This window comes from Drosophila willistoni (assembly GCF_018902025.1).
Source record: "Drosophila willistoni isolate 14030-0811.24 chromosome 2R unlocalized genomic scaffold, UCI_dwil_1.1 Seg167, whole genome shotgun sequence".
Taxonomy (NCBI): Eukaryota; Metazoa; Arthropoda; class Insecta; order Diptera; family Drosophilidae; genus Drosophila; species Drosophila willistoni.
This window is the reverse complement of record NW_025814050.1, coordinates 19,660,694-19,680,864: the sequence shown is the minus strand read 5'-3', so window position 1 is coordinate 19,680,864 and position 20,171 is coordinate 19,660,694. Positions and strand designations below refer to the sequence as shown.

At 33.3% G+C, this 20,171-nt stretch overlaps 1 protein-coding gene across 5 annotated transcripts; it reads left to right on the top strand.

The window, feature by feature from the left end:
- The first annotated feature begins 10,652 nt into the window (after positions 1–10,652).
- Positions 10,653–20,142, top strand: LOC6641861 (potassium voltage-gated channel protein Shaw). 5 transcript variants are annotated; one of them, XR_006954171.1, is made up of 8 exons: positions 10,653–11,020; positions 11,090–11,207; positions 11,275–11,469; positions 11,535–11,753; positions 12,782–13,385; positions 13,461–13,595; positions 15,643–16,069; positions 18,490–18,524. XR_006954171.1 is itself a non-coding variant. In XM_002065435.4 (7 exons), the coding sequence occupies exons 1-7, from the start codon at positions 10,767–10,769 to the stop codon at positions 18,864–18,866; spliced, it is 1,884 nt and encodes a 627-aa protein (XP_002065471.2). In that variant the 5' UTR covers positions 10,653–10,766; the 3' UTR covers positions 18,867–20,142. The 5 variants fall into 5 exon arrangements, 4 of the variants coding, with proteins under 4 accessions (XP_002065471.2, XP_023031758.1, XP_023031757.1 ...); XM_002065435.4 differs by lacking the exon at positions 15,643–16,069 and having other exon boundaries at positions 18,508–20,142; XM_023175990.2 differs by lacking the exon at positions 15,643–16,069 and having other exon boundaries at positions 18,490–20,142.
- Positions 20,143–20,171: the final 29 nt, after the last annotated feature.

The following is a 20,171-nucleotide window of genomic DNA, read 5'->3' as shown; positions in this document are numbered from 1 at the left end:
GTTTTCATTAGTAACTAGTAATCTAACGTCCCCTTTTAGTTTTGTTTTTATGACTTTAATAGCTGTTTCTTCATGTTCTGCTTTTATTTCGTTGATTAATTCCAGTGAATCTATGAAACTTTGAATTGTTTCTACTCCACCATCATACTCTTGAATCAGCTTAGAGGCTGTATTAAGAAATTCGATCTTTGTTTGCACCATCTTTGGTTTTGTATTATCTTGAATGTTTTCTGGGTTATCTTTTACACCTGATGTATCTTGAATGTCTCCTGGGTTATCTTTTACAGCTGGTTCTTCTATGTCTTTTGCTATTAGAGGTTCAAAAGTTGCTTCTAGATTCGAATCTACCGGTATTGTGAATTTTATATTATGTTTTGTTGCTATACTTATTAGTTGTTTATTTAAACTATATATTAGCTCAGTAAAGCTTTTACTGCTAGATTCATTGCATATGTCTGTATTGCTACTCTTTATTCTATTATAACTGTCGAAGACAGTTTCAAGGTGCTTGTTTATGGTTTGAGGGTGTATATAAATTGTTTTATTTAGGCACTTGTATGCTTTCTGAAATTTTTCTTTCAATATTTCTATGTTCTGGTCCATTGAAATTACGTTAAAATAATTTTCTTCTTTTAATTATTTCATTCTCTGATTCTCCTATATTTTTTTTGTTATTGTTTTTTTTTTTTTTTCAAATTGTTTATAATTCTATTTTATAATATTTAATTATTTCCAAAAAAAATTTTGTAATTTTTCTTATAGGGTATTTAGACTTCGTTATTGGGCAGTTTTGATATTGTGGAGCTTGCTGCGATCAGAAAGCTTTATGTGTGCTTGCAAGCTTTGTGAAATTCTCTTGAGCTTTTTTTTTTTTTTTTTTTTTTTAGAAGCTTGCTTTGATCGTGGCGAGCTTTACAACTGTGCTTATGTTGTTTGTGCAATTTTGAGTGCACATGGTTGACATGTGCTCTTTGTTAGGGTATGTTGGGGTATATACGGCTGATTGGAATTTTATATTTAATTGTATATGTATATATTTGTTTTTTTTTTTTTGTTTTTGTTTTTGTGTAGTTTTCATTTTAGTGTATATTTGAAAATATTTTTTGTTTTTGTTTTCTCTTTTCTAGGGTATTTTTTTTTTTGCAATGATAGACTTATTGAAAAATATGTGATTTTTTGTTTTTGTTTTCTCTTTTCTAGGGTATTTTTTTTTTGCAATGATAGACATATTGAAAAAAAATTGTATAGACAATATATTAAATTTATTTAGATATATATGTATTTTTTTTTCGTTAATATTTACACATATGTATATTTAAATTGATTTATGATGGCAGCGCAAAGATCGCCTCTTGCCACAAAGGTGCCTAGATATATTAGCACACTTTTTATACCCTTGCAAAAAGGGTATATTAATTTTGGTCAAAAGTGTGCAACGCATAGAAGGAAGCATCTCCGACCATATAAAGTATATATATTCTTGATCAGCACGACGAGACGAGTTCAAATAGCCATGTCCGTCCGTCCGTCCGTCCGTCCGTCCGTCCGTCCGTCCGTCCGTCCGTCCGTCCGTCCGTCCGTCTGGATCAACGCAAACTCCTCCTAGACCGTAAGAGCTACGGAGCTGAAATTTTGCATGTAGGCTTGTATATACTGCAGGCGTTGTATATCTCGGATTCAGCCGGATCGGATCACTATATCATATAGCTCCCATACAAATGGCAAAGTCACGAACAGTGACTTTTCTTAATAACTTCGTTATTTTCTGAGCTATTGTCGTGAGATTTAATATTGGTGAGTTAATTACACATATAAACGACTATGCCAAATTTGATCAAGATCGGGTAACTATATCATATAGCTCCCATAGGAACGATCTTTTGAAAACAGTGACTTTTGTCAATAACTTCGTTACTTTTGACGCGATTGCTTTCAAATTGAACATTTGTTAGTTTAATATATCTGTTAATGACTGTGCCAAATTTGATAGGGAACGGGTAACTATATCATATAGCTCCCATAGGAACGATCGGTGGAAAACAGTGACTTTGATCAATACTTCGTTATTTCCTATGCGATTGTAGGCGTTTCTTTTGGACATTAGCCTTTTTAGCTTAAACGTTTTTTCACTTTGATGGCTATAGGTAAGAAAAAAGTTACCAAAAAAGTTGCAAGGGTATACAAACTTTGACGCGGTCGAAGTTAGCCCCGGCCCTCTGGTTTATTAAATTGATTTTTTTTTGATTTATTTTTCTGCTGTTGTTGCTGGTCGGTTCTGCTGCTGTTGGTTGTGCTGCTTTGCCTCTTTTTGTTGTTGCTGCTGTTCCTCAAGTCGGCATATCCTAATCCAAATTTGGCATGCCTCTGCCCATGGTGGTGGTGGGTCGCTGTTTACTTGGGCCAGCAGGGCCGCTCGCTGCCTTCTAAGTCTGACGAGAAGGCCACCTCGCCGCTTTATTTGGGTAATGGTCCTGGTCATCGGTATGTGAGTCCTTTTATCACTTTGCCTATGTATGGCAAGGATTTTTATACCCTTGCAAAAAGGGTATATTAATTTTGGTCAGAAGTGTGCAACGCATAGAAGGAAGCATCTCCGACCATATAAAGTATATATATTCTTGATCAGCACGACGAGACGAGTTCAAATAGCCATGTCCGTCCGTCCGTCCGTCCGTCCGTCCGTCCGTCCGTCCGTCCGTCCGTCCGTCCGTCTGGATCAACGCAAACTCCTCCTAGACCGTAAGAGCTACAGAGCTGAAATTTTGCATGTAGGCTTGTATATACTGCAGGCGTTGTATATCTCGGATTCAGCCGGATCGGATCACTATATCATATAGCTCCCATACAAACGCCAAAGTCACGAACAGTGACTTTTCTTAATAACTTCGTTATTTTTTGAGCTATTGTCGTGAAATTTAATATTGGTGAGTTAATTACACATATAAACGTCTATGCGAAATTTGATCAAGATCGGGTGACTATATCATATAGCTCCCATAGGAACGATCTTTCGAAAACAGTGACTTTTGTCAATTACTTCGTTACTTTTGAAGCAATTGTCATAAAAATTTATATTTCTCAGTTTAGCATAACTATTAATGACTGTGCCAAATTTGATTAAGATCGGGCGACTATATCATATAGCTCCCATAGGAACAATCGGTGGTGAACAGTGACTTTGATCAATATGTTCGTTATTTCCTAAGCCGTTCTTTCGCAAACATTAGACCTTTTACACAAAAAACTTGCAAGGGTATACAAACTTTGACGCGGTCAAAGTTAGCCCCGGCCCTCTGGTTTTTTTTCTTATTGCCTTTTTGTTTGTTGCCAATGTTAGGCAGGATCGCCATGAAACAGGCGAAGGCAAGGTTTGACTTGAAGTCATTTATTGGGGCCGCAAGCCCGGTATTTATAGGAGAACGTTTACATTGGTCTTATGGCTAGTGTCCTTAACGGTACTTAAAGCTAGACATTATGCTTAAGTTCTAATTACTTATAATCTATCCCTAAAAGTATGTGCCCTAATCTTATCCCTAAAAGTATACTACAGAGGGTATGAATCATTTCTATATCGGCTTTTCACCTAGATCAAGGATGTTAATACTTTATGGTATTGGAAATGTTTATTATAAACATAGTTTTACAATTCCCTACAGAAACTTTGAAAAAAACTATTTTGAGAAAAACTCATTTAAAGATTTTCTTAGGTAGTGATTTTCCTAGAAGTTTTTATTATTTTTAAAAATATATTTATTAAAATAATAAAATAGCTCAATTTCAAAAGTGTCTTTATAGTCGTATATTTTTTTTGGAACACATTTCGTTTCTTTAAAACCCTTTTTTATACCCTTGCAAAAGGGGTATATTAGTTTTGTTCAGGAGTATGCAACGCGTAGAAGGAAAGATTTCCGACCATATAAAGTATATGCATATGTGTATTCTTGGTCAGCATTAAGAGACGAGACGAGTTCAAATTGCCGGGTCCGTTAGCCCCAGGCCCTCTGGTTTTTACTTGATTTTATTCCATATTAAGACTGTTTTCTTTGCGCAAAGTGTTTTTAATAATATCTCAGACAATTATGTAGCATAGAAATTGTAGTACATAATGATTTAGCTTTCCAATGATAGGCTAGACATTCTACTTTTTAAATGAAAATTCTTTCTCTATCAGAAAAACCACCTTTAATTCTTAAGAATAAGTGTTCCAAAATGATTTGATATCTCAGAGTTTTAAATTTTATCCATAAAATTTAGCTATCTACTTTGTAGGCTGCTTTGATAGGCGTTTTTTGGTTTAAATATTACGCATACGCAGTGTTGTATTTTGGCGCCATAACGTAAAGTGTGAAGTGAGAAAGACTTTTTGCAACGCGCATGCACCACATTTCGAATCCATACGAACCACCAACCTCAACCAGTCATTCCTTCAAAACAGAGCGAAAATTAGTGTGTTTTTTTTTGTTTTTTTGGCTGGTATTCTTCAGTTTGTTAAATCGCATCGAACGGATCGGAGCAATTCGGAAAGAGTGAAAAGAAACTAAATAGTTCGGCAACAACAAAAAAAGTGAAAAAATAAGAGAAGAAAAAAAGAAACACAGCAGCAAAGTGGAACTGTCGACGAAACAAAACTAAGAAGAAGGAGGAAAGGAGAGAGAGAGCGGGAAACGAGGAAGAACGTTTCGGTTTTTTATTATTATTTTTTTTTTTTTTGGTTTTATTTTGTTATTTTTTCCCTCCTATTATGTTAATGTGATAGCAAAGCGATTTTTAAGTGGTTCGATTGAGAGATATACGGTTACGGTTGTCGGTTGTCCGAAATTTTTCAATTTTCCTTTTTGTTTAAATTTTTTGTTCACTTGCGTTGAAGAAAGGAAAAAGGAAAAACTATGTTTTTGGTAGGACGAGAGCGCAGAAATCAAAAACGAAGCGACAAATAGGTGAGAAGGCGGCACCAAAATCATCAAAAGTCCATGCAATGCAAGTGGATATCAATGTGTATATGTAGTGTGTGCGTGTGTGTGTGTGTGTGTGTGTGTGTGTGTATCTATAACAAAGAACGAAAATCTTTTTTGGAAATTTTCGAAATTCATCGAAAACTAAAAACAATAAGAAAGTTTTATGTTATACTAAAAAACGGCAAAAAATCGATGCGTGCGCCTCCTCCACACGTGTATATCCTTCTTCACCTCTCTGCATAAAGTACTACTACGAGAGTGTATGTGTGTGTGTGTGTGTGTGTGTGTATCCTGTTTGTAGGTGTGTGCGTGTGTGTGTGTGTGAGTGTCATGTACACGCCAAGTTAACTGAGGCCAGCCAACTTCATACCCACAACAAGAGCGTGAAAGAGCGAGAGAGAGCAAAGAAGCAGAGCCGTTTTACCAAGTCAGGCCGCACTTACAAACACTCCTGACCTACTGCCCGAACACACCTCCTACCAGTCCCCCCTACAACCGCCCCCGCATCAACCCCTATTGCCCCCTTAATGCTCTTCCACAACGACAAAAAAAAACAACTTCTCCTTACGAGTAATTGCGTGTGTAGAAGCTCAGGATATGCTTTTTTTTCGTTAAGCGGTGTGGGTAAGAAACAAAAAAAAAACAAAAAAGGAAATTTCGGTATATAAAAAAAGAAAAACTCATTTTAAATATATACCTACACTGGGAAAAAACACACCAGAATGCCGGCTAGAAGTGGAAATAGTAATTAATGAAATGTGAAAATAAAGTTTTCGCTTTTGAACCTTTGGAATTTAAAGAATAACAAGACACAAGACAAGGGGCATACACCCGGAGTTAAAGAAAATCATTTTCAGACAGTAAATGTAAAGTGGTTACTATTTATGAATTAAATTATTAAGCCCGTAGGTAAACTCTTTTTTTGACCAGTGTAGATAACGGATAAATAATTGTAGGGTAAAAAATTTAAAGTCTGATATATAAAGGCAGGGCTATTGTCCCCCATATATGTACAGAAAAGTTTTCAAGCTTATTTTTGATTGGTATACAAGTTTTCGTAAAGAACGTTTTATTCATGGGCTGAGCTATTTTACCTCCAAAAGTATGCAATAATTAGTTGAAGAATTAGCTTTTAGAAATATACAAAGAAATTTGAAATCTCTTATGGTTAAAAAGTCATCCTCAAAGCAAACATTGCTTATAAATAACAAACAAACTTGAAAATTTGTTAAAAACAATAAATAATCACCAGCATATTGCATACTTAAAGGCGCATTATTCTCTCAATGCATTGCCCAATTTCGCTATAGCTACAATTAGGACTTAGTTAAAAGTAAACCTATACTTAAAGAAAGAAAAGAAGTGAATTTTAAGAAAATTTATTTTCAAATCGAACAGAAATTCGTTAAAAATAATTAGAAAATTTGTCCTAACTAAGCTAAAGAGGATTAGCAAATTGAAAAACGTTATAAAAACAAAAAAATCCAATGACTTACTAAGGAGACGGAATAAAAAAGCACTTAGTTTATATATTAGTATATTAAACTAGAATAATTATTGATTTTTCGTTAGATTTTCTTTCTCTAAGTGCATGTGCTATTAAAACATTTTTAGCTTTTTTTTTGAAGTTTTTTCCGCTCATTAAAGGTGAATAATTTAGAATCTAAAAATACTTGGAATTTGAAAGACTACAATTAAGAAAAAAATAATACATTAAACGTATCTGTACTTGAGAATTTATTTATCCTAAAAATATGAAATGAAATAATGAAATGGAAATGGTTGGAAAAGTGTGTGTGTAACATAATTATTAGGTATTAATTGTAGTCTTGGCGGAAGAAGAAGGGAATGGGAGACGATATGAATTAGGGGAGCTTTTTGCCCCCCAGCGTGGGGTTATTCTTTAGCTTCATCATCATCATCATGATCATCATCATCTTTTTCTTCGTTTTTTCCTGTTTTCGGTTTTGTAAATTGTTTGTTTTGTTTATAAAGCAAAAGCCAAAAAGCCTTATGTTTTTCGATTTTTATTGCCTCCAATTTTTGGAGGAGAAATGTTTTTTTTTTTTCTTTTGGAGGAGAGAATTTGGCCGCCGACGCCGCCGGTCGCCTTCAGAATAAACAAAAATTGAAAAATCCCGAAAGCCAAACGAAACGTAAAAACACATACTACAAGATAGACGGACAGACAGACAGACAGACAGCTAGAGGGACATCCAGACAGAAGAAGAATGAAACAGACTGACAGACAGTTGGACAACAGTTCGTATGGGTGGTGCTTGCTTTGCTGGTCGTTTGGTGGGTCGATGGGTAGGTGGTTCACTTCGGCTCGGTTGTATCTCTATCCGTGTGTGTGTGTGTGTGTGTGAGTGAGTGAGTGAGTGAGAGTAAACAAAATGCAGCGCCAAAACTAAATATTGTTTAAGAACAAATATTTGGCTTTTGGTGCAAATCACAGAATATGAGGGCGATTTCTAGCAATCTCTTTGAATACCCAGTAATTATACGGAAAATGGGTATAATGAAATTTTGAAAAAATGTTTTAATTGAATATCGTAATGCTTTTATTGTCTTTAAATTGGAAAAAGTTAAGATTTTTTCCTATCACCTAAATATATGAAAGTATTTTCCATGTTTCCTTAAAAAAAGTCTTGTTATTATAATATTTAATACTTATACATATGTCTTGGTATAAAACATGCAGCAATTGCCTTTATTTTCTTTGCTTGGTTTAACAAAAGTTGGTAATCAGTATACTTAAAAAAAATAACTTAAAGTTAATTACTTAAAATTGAACAGCATCAAAGTAATCACCACACAAACTGCTCAGAAAATGGTTTAATTTGTGACACTTAACTTAAGCTACTTTCATTTAGAACTTTTAACCAGTGAAAATTAGTAGGATGAAGATAAGAAAGACAATTAAACCGAAATTCTTAAATCCATTTTGAATAGATTAACGTAAACATTCCCATTTGCGAATCCATTTGATCCCTATTTGTTATAAAGAACCTTTCCTTTCTATGATTTATAAGGAATAAAATTAGAAATTTTGAATGTAAATCAAGGATGAAATAAGGTTGACCACTTGACTAAATCTAATATTTCTAGATTTATCTTCATATTAGCGATAAATTCAAAGGGTATCACAAAATCGATACCCCAACTATAACAGCTGTTACATTTCGGTAGAATAGACATTTTATTTTGGTTTTCCATGACGTTATATCTGTGGCATAGAAAAGATCTTGTAGGATGCGATTCACGAGCTGCTAATGGGTCAATTCAAATGAATATGATGATCGAAAATTCTAAAAATCATTTTACCGAGTCATCACAAAAACGAAAAAAAAAAGAAAAAACAATAGAAAAAGAAACCACAAACAAACAAATGCATACATAAAAACTAAAAAAGAAATACATTGACTCATTTCAGATAGAAAAACTCAAATTCGATATCCCATAATAAATCTCATAAACAATTTGGTGTTTTTCCTACCTTTGGCAATTGTTATTATTTGTTGTTCTTGTCATAAATTGAGAGTGTGCGAAAAGAACTCACCTGAAATGATATAAAAAATATGGAATATGTTAATGAATTGTATACATAAATATTGATTTAGATGGATGAAGGATTTGTATATATGTATGTATACAAATCTATTCACATAAAACATTGCCAAGGTCATAGGAATTATAATGAGATGAATTGGAACATTTGAACATTAATCAAATCGCTGAAAAGCTCAAAATATATAAAAATTAATGGTCTAATCGACAGCACATGTGTTTGCATTATTATAATGTGATTAATCGGAAATGTTTGTTTAAATTTGTTTATTGTATAAATTTATTTAATCGTTAAAAACATACTTTTTCATAAATTCATTGAAATAACTTTTTAATTAGGACTATATAAAATATGGATTTGCTGATAGTTAAACGTAAATTTACTAATCTGTTTTAATATTTGTTTATCTTTTTCGTTTCACATTGAAATCATTCTTCAGAAATCTGACTTGTCTGGGGATACTTTCCGGATTATCACGATTATATTTACATAGCAACTCGTTCTATGTGTATACATATATATATTTTTTTAAAACATACGGAAGAGTAAAGAAAACGTAGGATAATGACAAGTATGTAAGAAGGAAAAGCCTCCTTTAATGTCTTTTAAACATGTTCTTTTTTGGACTCACTTAAAAGATTTTAAATTTGCATGACTCAGCGGAAGGACTTCTGAAGTGAGGACCAAAGTGAAAGAAAAGTGAAAGGATTAAGTGCAGTAATTAAGTCTTAAAGCGGCTTTTCCATATGCATTCTGTTTAAGGCACCTGACAGTTGTAAAAAAAGGAAAACATGAGAAAGAGATGCTTTAAAAAAGTCGTCAAAAATATACTCACACAAGTTACACACAGTTTAAAATACTTCATTTTGGGAGTATTGGAAGTACAGAAAGAAGTTAAAGCTGATGAAATATTTGATAATTATATACCACGGGCTGCTAAGGTCATTGGCCTTTAAAAAAGAAGGGTTAATGGAAAGAGAAAATATAAGATTTGGACTAAATTTTCGCATGGTAAATTTGCAAAACACGCAACTAGAACTCCAAGTTCACAATGTATTATTTTTTAGAAAATTTGAAAAAAAAAAGGATAAAGTAAGAAACTAGACGGAACTATAAAATATTACTCTGGAATATTCTGATCAAAAAATGAAGGCCTTACGACTTAAAAAATTGATTAATTCATCAAAATTATTATACCATTTCGAAGACTCGTTGGTTAAAAGCAAAGAACGCCGTAAGGAGTAGAAAATTATTTCAAGAACCTATATTTGGGTAGACACGTCTCCTAGATTCTGGATAAAGAAAGAAAAAAGAAAGTCTAAGTAACAATTATATAGTAAAATACAATATAACATAATTTTCACTGTACTATCGTATAAAAATCCGACCTAAGACAACTCATTAGCCAAATCATTTGCTTTAATTCCACTTGTGTAACGCAAATTAATGCAACTTATCAACGAATTTATAGAGCCAGCATAACTACGTTAATTGTTTTGAATCAACACTACAAATGGGTTGTTTAAAGAATCATGAATATTTATGTTGTGAAATATTCAATTTATGTAAATGAAGTTTTCCATACACAAACATATGTGAAAATACTTATGTGAACATTTTAAAAGTTGCATGCAAAATATTTATGCAAAATCATTTTTACATTACTTTTGCCAAAAAAACAAACAAATGAAATAAATGTTAAATGTTCTCTCTTTCTCTCTCTTTTTATAGCGCCATGTTGTCGTCCAATCCCCCAATCCCAAGCTAGTGAGTAATCATCTACACCCGCATAAGCAGGAAGTCCTTAGCTTACCACTCCTCCAGCATAGAATTATGCCTTGGTTATCCCAGAATCTAGTGAAAAGAGCAACGAATTGTTGATGCGTGAAAATTGACAAAGCACCGAGTGACGAGTGACGAGCCGCCGAGTGAGCAGCAGGAAGCGAGCGGGCGAGTGGACAAGTGGGCGAGTTAGTGAACGACATTTGCGTGTGCCTTAGAAAACACAGAGAAATATAACGGTAGAAAAAGGAAACCAAATAAGGGCACACACAAAGAAAATTAACAGAAATTAAAGTGGAAAAGGAAAGCGAAAAATATCACACAGGTTGGACAAAAAGAAAAACTATTAAGCACGACAACACTCACACGAAATACCGTAGAAAATAGTAGTGAACACATAGACACTTACAAAAGCACACAAAGTTATTTTGTTTTTCTTTTGGTTAAACTTTACGATCATGACTTATATACCTAAGAAAATGCAACATTATGCGCATGCAGCCATGAATCTGATCAATATGGACTCGGAGAATCGGGTGGTTCTCAATGTGGGCGGAATACGACACGAGACATATAAGGCCACATTGAAAAAGATACCAGCAACGCGTTTATCGCGTCTAACAGAAGCATTGGCCAATTATGATCCAATATTGAATGAGTATTTCTTTGATCGGCATCCGGGTGTATTTGCACAGGTGCTCAACTATTACAGGTAAGATCAGAAGCCTAAAAATATTAAAGATTTTTGTCACTTAACATTTCTTTTCTTCTGTTTGCTTAGAACTGGCAAACTGCACTATCCCACAGATGTTTGTGGTCCGCTGTTCGAAGAGGAATTAGAATTTTGGGGTCTAGACTCAAATCAGGTGGAGCCCTGTTGTTGGATGACCTACACACAGGTGAGTCAATATAAATTACATTTCTTAAATGGAAATTCTAATGACAAATTTATTTTTTCTTTTTCAGCATCGCGATACCCAGGAAACTTTAGCTGTATTGGATCGTTTAGATCTCGATACAGAAAAACCGTCCGAAGAGGAATTGGCTAGAAAATTTGGTTTCGAAGAAGACTACTACAAAGGCACTATATCCTGGTGGCAGGAAATGAAGCCTCGCATTTGGTCCCTATTCGATGAGCCATATAGTTCCAATGCCGCCAAAGTAAGTTTGGTATTTGGCAAATTCGAATTTCTTACTAATCGACTTTTGTCTTCTACTTTTTACAGACCATAGGCGTTGTTTCGGTATTCTTTATATGCATTTCAATTTTATCATTTTGCTTGAAAACCCATCCCGATATGCGTGTACCGATTGTCCATAATATAACCGTTAAAACAGCCAATGGTAGCTCGGCCTGGGTGTTGGAAAAAGTCGAAACAAATGCACACATTGCATTCTTTTATATCGAATGCGTGTGCAATGCCTGGTTTACATTTGAGATATTGGTGAGTTATAGACGAACTTGAGACGGGAAATGCGGTTCTTTGAAATAACTGTTAGTTAGTTAATTGTTGTTTTTGGTTTTTCTACCTACGATTTTCTTAGTATACGCCTTATTTCAAGATATTCTTTCTTCCACTTACTTATAGACCATCTTTTTTTAATTTCCAAATTGTTTGTTGTTACTAATTTTTCATTGCTAAACAATTCCTTTCGGCATTAATCTGAATCGAATTCCAAATCTGTCCTTAAAGCAATGAAATGCTAAGTAAGAATATAAAGAAAAGTTAAAGATAATCATCAGCCCAGAAGACTCTATGTTTTATTCTTCACTCCATCTTTGTGTCTTATTGAATCTTTCTTAAGGAAGGATTCCTTCTTAAGGAAGGATTTCTTGATTCTATTTTTCATTACTGTTAATCTGAATTTCAAGTCTAACTTTAAAGGAATTAGATGTTAAGAGTAAATAAAATCAAAATCAGAGACTCAAAAAGTCTCAAAAAAAGAATGGAGAGAGTCTTTTAGGATCTGGGCTTATATCTTCATTCTTGCCTTGCTTCCTTTCTCCCACTTCAATTTTTGATAGTTATTTTCATGGAGTTTTCAACTCTGATTGATTCGAATAAAACCTGAATTGTTCTCGTCATGTTTTCCTTATTGCATATTGCTTTAAATTAGTTTCAAAATGCACATTCTCCTTTTCCTGTTTGTCGAAAGTACCTTCCAAAGGTTTTATTTTTCCTTATATTATATAAATCTTTTTATTACTACTCCAAAACTTTCAAAACCAAATCTATTAGCAAACCTAGTAGCCTCCTTTACCTTATATTATATACTATACTTTATCCTAATAGCTTCCTCCTATTCTTTGACTATAATTGCCCTATCCCTTTTCATTGATTTTTAATACTTTCTTGATACTTTTGACTCATTTCTCCGATTCGTGATTTTCTAAGTCATTTCTTCTTTAATTCAAAATTTGAAACTCTTCTTGAAACTTACTAATCTATATTTTTTCTATATTTTGTTGTAGGTTCGCTTTATCTCATCACCGAATAAATGTGAATTCATCAAGTCATCTGTTAACATCATCGATTATATAGCAACGCTTAGTTTTTATATCGATCTAGTGCTTCAGCGATTTGGTTCGCATTTGGAGAACGCCGATATATTGGAGTTCTTCTCGATAATACGTATTATGCGACTATTCAAGTTAACTCGCCATTCGTCCGGCCTAAAGATATTAATCCAGACGTTCCGTGCATCGGCCAAGGAATTAACCCTATTGGTATTTTTCCTAGTTCTGGGCATTGTGATTTTTGCCAGCTTGGTATACTATGCGGAACGCATACAACCGAATCCACATAACGATTTCAATAGCATACCATTGGGTCTGTGGTGGGCTCTGGTCACAATGACCACTGTCGGCTACGGTGATATGGCGCCAAAAACCTATATTGGCATGTTTGTCGGAGCATTGTGCGCTCTAGCCGGTGTGCTAACCATTGCACTGCCAGTACCCGTTATTGTTAGTAATTTTGCCATGTATTATTCGCATACGCAAGCTCGAGCGAAGCTGCCAAAGAAGCGGAGACGAGTGCTTCCCGTTGAACAGCCGCGACCGCCGCGTTTGCCAGGTGAGCGTACGTGACCAAAAAACCATTGCCAAATGAAATCCAGAAAATTGACCATATTCCAATTCCCCCCAACAGGTGCTCCTGGTGGCGGTGTCAGTGGTTGTGGAACTCCTGGTTCTGGACCACATTCCGGACCCATGGGCTCCGGTGGTACTGGTGGGCCACGTCGCATGAATAACAAAACCAAGGATCTGGTCAGTCCCAAATCAGGTGAGTTTTTTTGTAACACAAATCTGTTCGAGATCACAACAACAATGCGTGCTTCCAATTCCACCAAAACAAAAAACAAAAAGAAGGAACAAACGGCACTGCCAAAAACTAAGTTCTTAACCGCTCTCAGCTCGCACAGCTGCACTTTGAAGTTCGAAAACAAAAGGTTTTAACACCCCCCTCGCCCGAAAATAAAGCAAATATTTTATTATCACTTATTGCCATAATTTTGTTGTAAGGCGTCATAACGAAAGTATCAAGCTTCTTACCATTCCTATTTTTTTGGCCTTTACTTTACCCCCCAAAAAGCATTCAACAACATGAATTACATACATTTGTCATTCCATGTACGTGTATATATGTACTTACTTGTAATTACTTTAACTACCAAAATCCAAACGGCTTTTTTATCTCTATCATAGATCATCCATCTATCTCATATATCATAAGTCAAGCTTAGCTTTCATTTGACGCTATTCTCATTATATTCCTAGTCTAATCATTGAACGAGCAGAGTAAAGATCAGAAATGGAACTCAATTAGGTACTTGTAATTTTTCCAAAATTCTTTGTGGTTTTTAGGTATCAAAAATAAGTTTCTTGGCAAATGCATTATCTATACATCTTTCAAATAGCTTTTCTTACTTTTTCAAGCTTCTTACCAGAAGCGAGGAGTTCTTGACAAACGCATTGCCTAGAATGTTTTAAAATGGTTTTTATTACTAAATACTTCAGTTTGTTGAAACGTCAAGCATCTTATAATGCAATTACGTTATCGTTAAAGCTACAGCTTTTCTTACCAAATACTTTGTTCAATTAAGTAAGATTATCTTGATAATAAAGCAAAAACAAAAGCGATTGTCGATTAATAAATAAATGACATATTTCTTCAAGTCGTCAAAGTAATTAACAATGAATATTGAATTTAAAATGATGAACGTTTTCAAAAATAAACATTCAAAATCATCGTTTTTGAAAGAATTTTAAACGTTATTTGAATATTTGGCGATGAATATCAACAATTGCACGATTTTGAAAAGCTAACCATCTAACTGATAATAACTCTTAAAGAAAGTAACAAAATGTTTTGCCTTCTTAGTAGAGAAAACATCAAGGGAAATAGTTGTTTAAAGTTTGTAATTCGAGAGTAATCGAGAATCACCAATTTGATTTTATTAGGCTTAATATTTTCAAAATTTTGGAAGTGGTTGATGCTTCGACATTAAATGTCCTAAGACATTAAGAGAATGTTTGGAAATTAATTAAAGAGATAAATTCAGAATTGTCATTTTAAATTAGTAAAATTCATATTCAATATTAGCCTTGAAAAGTTTCTTTTTAGAAAATTCTACAATTAATAAAATCTGAAAAAATACTTTAACGAGAGGTACTTCAACTGAAATCTGTATTGGAACTTAACTCAAAAAAGTTTTAATCCACATTTTCCTTTTAATAAACATCTTTTTCAGTATCTGTTTTCATTTCAAAGAACATTTTTTAAATGCCAATACTTAAATGTTTATTAATCCCGTTTAGAGCAGTAATTGATTTGTTTAAAACTAAAAAACTATCAATTCAATTAATTATATTGCTTAGACCTATAATTACAAATATTTTTTTATAAGTTTTAGAACTCTGCTCGTCACTTGATTCCTTTCATAATATTTCATTACCAAAGCCGTTTTTTCATCAACTGATTCAATTTTGTTAATTTTTTTACGATCGTAAAGCGATGACTGTTCAAAGTTCTTCAAATGAGCATTAATTGTATATTCAAGTCATCAAGCCCATGGGGTCTTATCTATATAATTATATATACAATTATATGCAATATTTTTATAATATCAAGATACAAGACTCTAATTATATTTATACCTATACATATTTTATACACTATATAAATGTAATTTTAATTTTATTTGATTGCGAGATATGTTTCAATTATTTTTTTTCAATAATGTTGTGTATAAAGAACAAAAAAAAAAAGAAAAAGAAACCAAAAAAAAAACCATCAAACAACTCCTCCCTTATAAATCTTATGTAAATAGATGAATATACAACAATGATTGGCAAACCGCGAGATGGCAAAAAGAGCAGGCTGCTTTAAAGCCAACGACCTCTCAACCTCAACCACAACAACAACAACAACAACAGCAACCAACCAGCGAGAAGAAGAAGAATAAACGCCTTCCCCGAAATCCCCAACCCCAACCGAAACGTCCCACAAAACGAAATGAACAAATTTTTTTAAATTAAACCCAGAGACAAACAAACGTTTTATCGAAAGAAGAAAACCCAAAATTGAGATACAAAATTTTTGAACAAATATTGAGATAATTGAAAATCAAGGAAACTGGAACTGCCAATGGAACGACTGGGTACGCAATTAACCAATGCTGGATACTATATACTACATACATATATACGAATCGAGGACAAGTGCTATGTGCTATCTACAATCTGCTATATATAATTGTAATTTCTACGTGTTTTCTACTCTCTCTCTATATACATATATATATAAATATATATATTATCTATAATATATATTGATATCATTCAGTGTTGTTCTTCTACTTCTTCAGTTCTGGCTCGTTCGTTCCATATATATATAAATATACAAATATATTTACTTATATATTTACATATATAAATTATCCTGTATACTTCTCTATCTATCTATCTCTCTATCTCTGCTATATATATATGTGTGTGTGTGTGCGTGTGTGCGTATTATATATATATATATCTTTATATTCTACATATACATTTACTTTCTTTTTTGTTAAAAAGTATTTACATAATTCAAAAAAACAACTTTGTATTATCTTGTTGAACTTTTGTATTTCAGATATGGCCTTCAGTTTCGACTAAAGACAAAACAGAAATTTTGTAATTTGTTTAAACAGTAAAAAAAAAATGAAAAAACTGAACAAAACACAGCACCAAAATGAATAAACAAAAAACGAAAAAAAATCAAACATATATAAATGACAAAGAAAAAACAAAAATCAAAATCGAAATCAAAAATCGAAACTCAGTTATACTATATCCTCATCTAATCATGCTCTCAGCTATGCAAAACCAAATACCTCACGGATACAAACAAAAGCTGGGCGGGTGTGTTGGTTTATCTACATATATCTAATATATAGTTATAACTATCTATCTATTTATTATACAAATATTTTCTAACTAGACCCCCGTTTAATAAGAAATTGCTCCCGCTCTTCACACCCAACCCTCACCCCTTTCCCTTTTACAATCTTTCTCTTTCTCTCTCTATGAATCTCTATAAATCTCTATGTCTCTATGTAGAATAGGTCTTAGTAAACCTTAGCATCCAAAAAACCAAAAAATATTACCCCAAACAATATATCAAAATATTTTTAATTTCGGTTAGCCGAATATTTTTTTACTCTTGCAGTTTGATATATACATATTAAAAAAAATAGTTATTCGAAAAATATAAGAACAAGAGATTATTCCCTTCCTAAAACAAGTTAGGTTTCCTATTCTCAATGTTAATATACTTTATTTTTTTTCCCCATACTTTGGAATTTTAAGTTGAAGTTTTTTCAGTCAATTTAGTCCGCAAGTTTTGATAATTTTTGGCATAGCGTCAAAAGTTTTGCTTTGCCTTAAAGTCTGACCAAGTATTGATCAACTTTGTGGTTGTTTTCTTTAAGATCTTACCAAATTTTGTTAAAATATATATTAAATCTTGATAATACATATATAAATCAAATGGAGTTAGTGTGTTATACAACAATCTTAACAATTTGTTTTAGGATTGAAAAGTTTTTCGGAACGTGAAATGGTATCGTTTGTCTCGACCGTTTTTAAGTGACCGATCCCGAAATTGATTTGGAATTTCTTAGAGTTACAATATCAAGACTCATGTCTCCCTATTCTTTTCTGTTTTTACTTAAAATTTTGCAATTAAAATGTATGTATAGAGGCTTTAAATGAAGAATAGATTTTAAAGAAATATTTTATTTTTATGCTATAAAAAGATTTTCCGATTTTCAACATGATCATTGCGATTAATTTCCGTTTTTGCAAGATTTATCGAGTACAAAGACATTTAAAATCTATGGTTAATTCTAATTCTCGATTTTAGACTAATTATTTCTGCAAGGGTATATGTTTTATAGAAAGACACTAAATTACATCCCAGCCCCAATCGTTTTTTTTTTTTCAAAAATCTAGTTTGTAGCTCTCCTTGTGCCAATGGAAAACCTTCACACCCTCTAACCCTCCAGCCTGGTTTGCCGAACGAAATTATATATACTTGTTATAATATTTTTATGGAATTTTAATGAATGGAGTCAATCCCAAACGAACCAAACCCATTATAGTTTTGTTTGAAAGTTGAAGCATGCTGCATGTTGACCCTTAACCAAATGTTTGAACTCTTACCACTTGACATGAGTGTTGTGTATGTATATGTGTATGTGTGTTGTTGTGTATATGTACAATTAAACGTTGTTTGTGTAGTAAACAAATGTGCACCCTGTATTAATTAAGTATGAAATATAACTAAAAAGAAAAGACGAAAAACAAAAGATAACTAACTTAATATGAAATGCCAAAAAACACTTAAAACAAATTCAACGTTGCGTATGAACTTATATCCTTTCTTCCCAAGTTGAATTCGATAAAATAATTTTATGCTTTTGCCAATTTGTTAACTAAATTTTTAATCAGAATTTCATTCTTTTTTCTTTTCTTTCTCTCTCTCTCTCTCTTTCTCTCTATATATTTATCTTACTCTCTTGCTCTCTACACTTTGTTTCTTCTGGCTACTATCCCTTCAATTTTTCTATGAAACCAAAAATTAATATCAAATGCAAAACGAAAATTTGAAAATTCTCTGGCCTAAACACAAATAGTTGCTCAACTTTTCACAGGTCCCTTGGGTGCCAGCATTGTAGCCATGAGTCCCAGGACAATGTTAGATCTAAATCCAGCCCTGGCCATGGGTAAGCCAACATTTCAGCCCAGATTTCCGACACACCTGGCTGCAACACCTCAGCCGCCAGCGACAATGGGTGGAGGAACTGTGGCGGGTGCCGGAGCTGCAGCTGCTGCTGCTGCCGCTGCGGCTGCTGTGACCGCAGTGACCACATCCGCTTCGGTTATACCGCCACCATGTCCCCCCGTTACAGTGCCGAGCATAGCCGTCTCCACCACAGCCAGCTTGGGTAAGGATAATGGCAGTGCCACAACTAGCACCACACTGGAATCCAGCAAAAAGGCTTTTCTTTAGATCCGACCGACATTCAACGACATTATTTGAGCCTGAATCTCAACATTAAGCAATATTTAATCGATATCTATTCATAAACTTGACATATGTACGTATTACATACTATATGTATATCAAATTGTTCAGTTATTTAGAGATGATGATGGCAGAGTAGATGCTTTTTCTTCATATCAGATTCAGTTTAACTTGAAAACAGGAAAAAGAATAAACCAAATTGCAAAAGTAACCATGGATGATGCTAACAAATCAACTGTCTGTAGATTTTGCCCAAGAATGAGTTGTCTGCAAAATAGTTAACATGAATAGGTTAAGAATAAAGTGAATATAACAAACAGGGACCACGAAGAACATAAATAGTTGGACACTAATGAAAAGAGACTAGAAGGTAAATGACTTGACTAGATAACCAAACAGGAAAAGTTCACAAAAAAGTAACTTGGGATGAAATTATATCAGCAAAGACAGACAGCAAATTGTTTAGTTAACTAACCGAAACAAGGACTATCAAGCTACCAATGTTACCTTATCGATAAGGGTCATATTGGTTATTCAAGCTGAGTAAATTATTAAACGTATTAAGTCATACACTAATACTTACCAAAAAAAGGGTAATTTCGGTTTCCTAAATATATGCCGAAAAGCCGTTTAGGCAAAAAATCGGTTATTCACACTGTAGATCATAAAAATTTCAAATGTCAAAAAACGTTAAGTAAATTCGGCCAACAATCTTTAAAACACAGAAAATGGTATCGGTTATTTGATTCCTTTTTAATTTTACTCCTTTAATTTGTTCCGGTTGTTCAAGATGTCGATAAAACCAACGAAGATTTATTATATCAATCAATAAAAGAAAACATTATTATATCGGTTATAAAGGAATTCCAGTGAGCTGTGTGCGATGTAAATCGTCATAGGTTTCGGTACTTATAAGCATATTTGAAGTCTTTTGCGTTTGGCTTAATATCAAATAAAGCTTTGGCTTTCGTTACACAAATAATTGTAAGACGTTTCGGTTATTCTTCTTATACAAAATATTTCAAATTTCGGTAAGATGATAAGTCAAAGGTCAATCCATTCTTGGTTACATTTCGAAATAAAATTTAAAATGGTTTTAAACAAAGAAAAGTCTTTGCCATCATCTCTCAAAATCCAATTGACAATTTTCCGACTCTCTCATATGATTTATCCATATCATGAACATATATATCAAATATCAATCAACATATTTCTCTAGCTAACTAAGTACTACATTACCAAAAACAAAACAAAACAACTGCTTGGCAACATTTTTAAACAGTTTTTCTT

What these genes read in the sequence shown, in the direction of transcription:
- LOC6641861 (XM_023175989.2), top strand. Translation starts at nt 10,767, where the DNA reads ATGACTTATATACCTAAGAAAATGCAACATTATGCGCATGCAGCCATG. An exon ending in GTTGGATGACCTACACACAG is followed by an intron (nt 11,208 to 11,274) that starts GTGAGTCAATAT and finishes TTTCTTTTTCAG; the next exon opens with CATCGCGATACCCAGGAAAC. An exon ending in GGTTTACATTTGAGATATTG is followed by an intron (nt 11,754 to 12,781) that starts GTGAGTTATAGA and finishes ATTTTGTTGTAG; the next exon opens with GTTCGCTTTATCTCATCACC.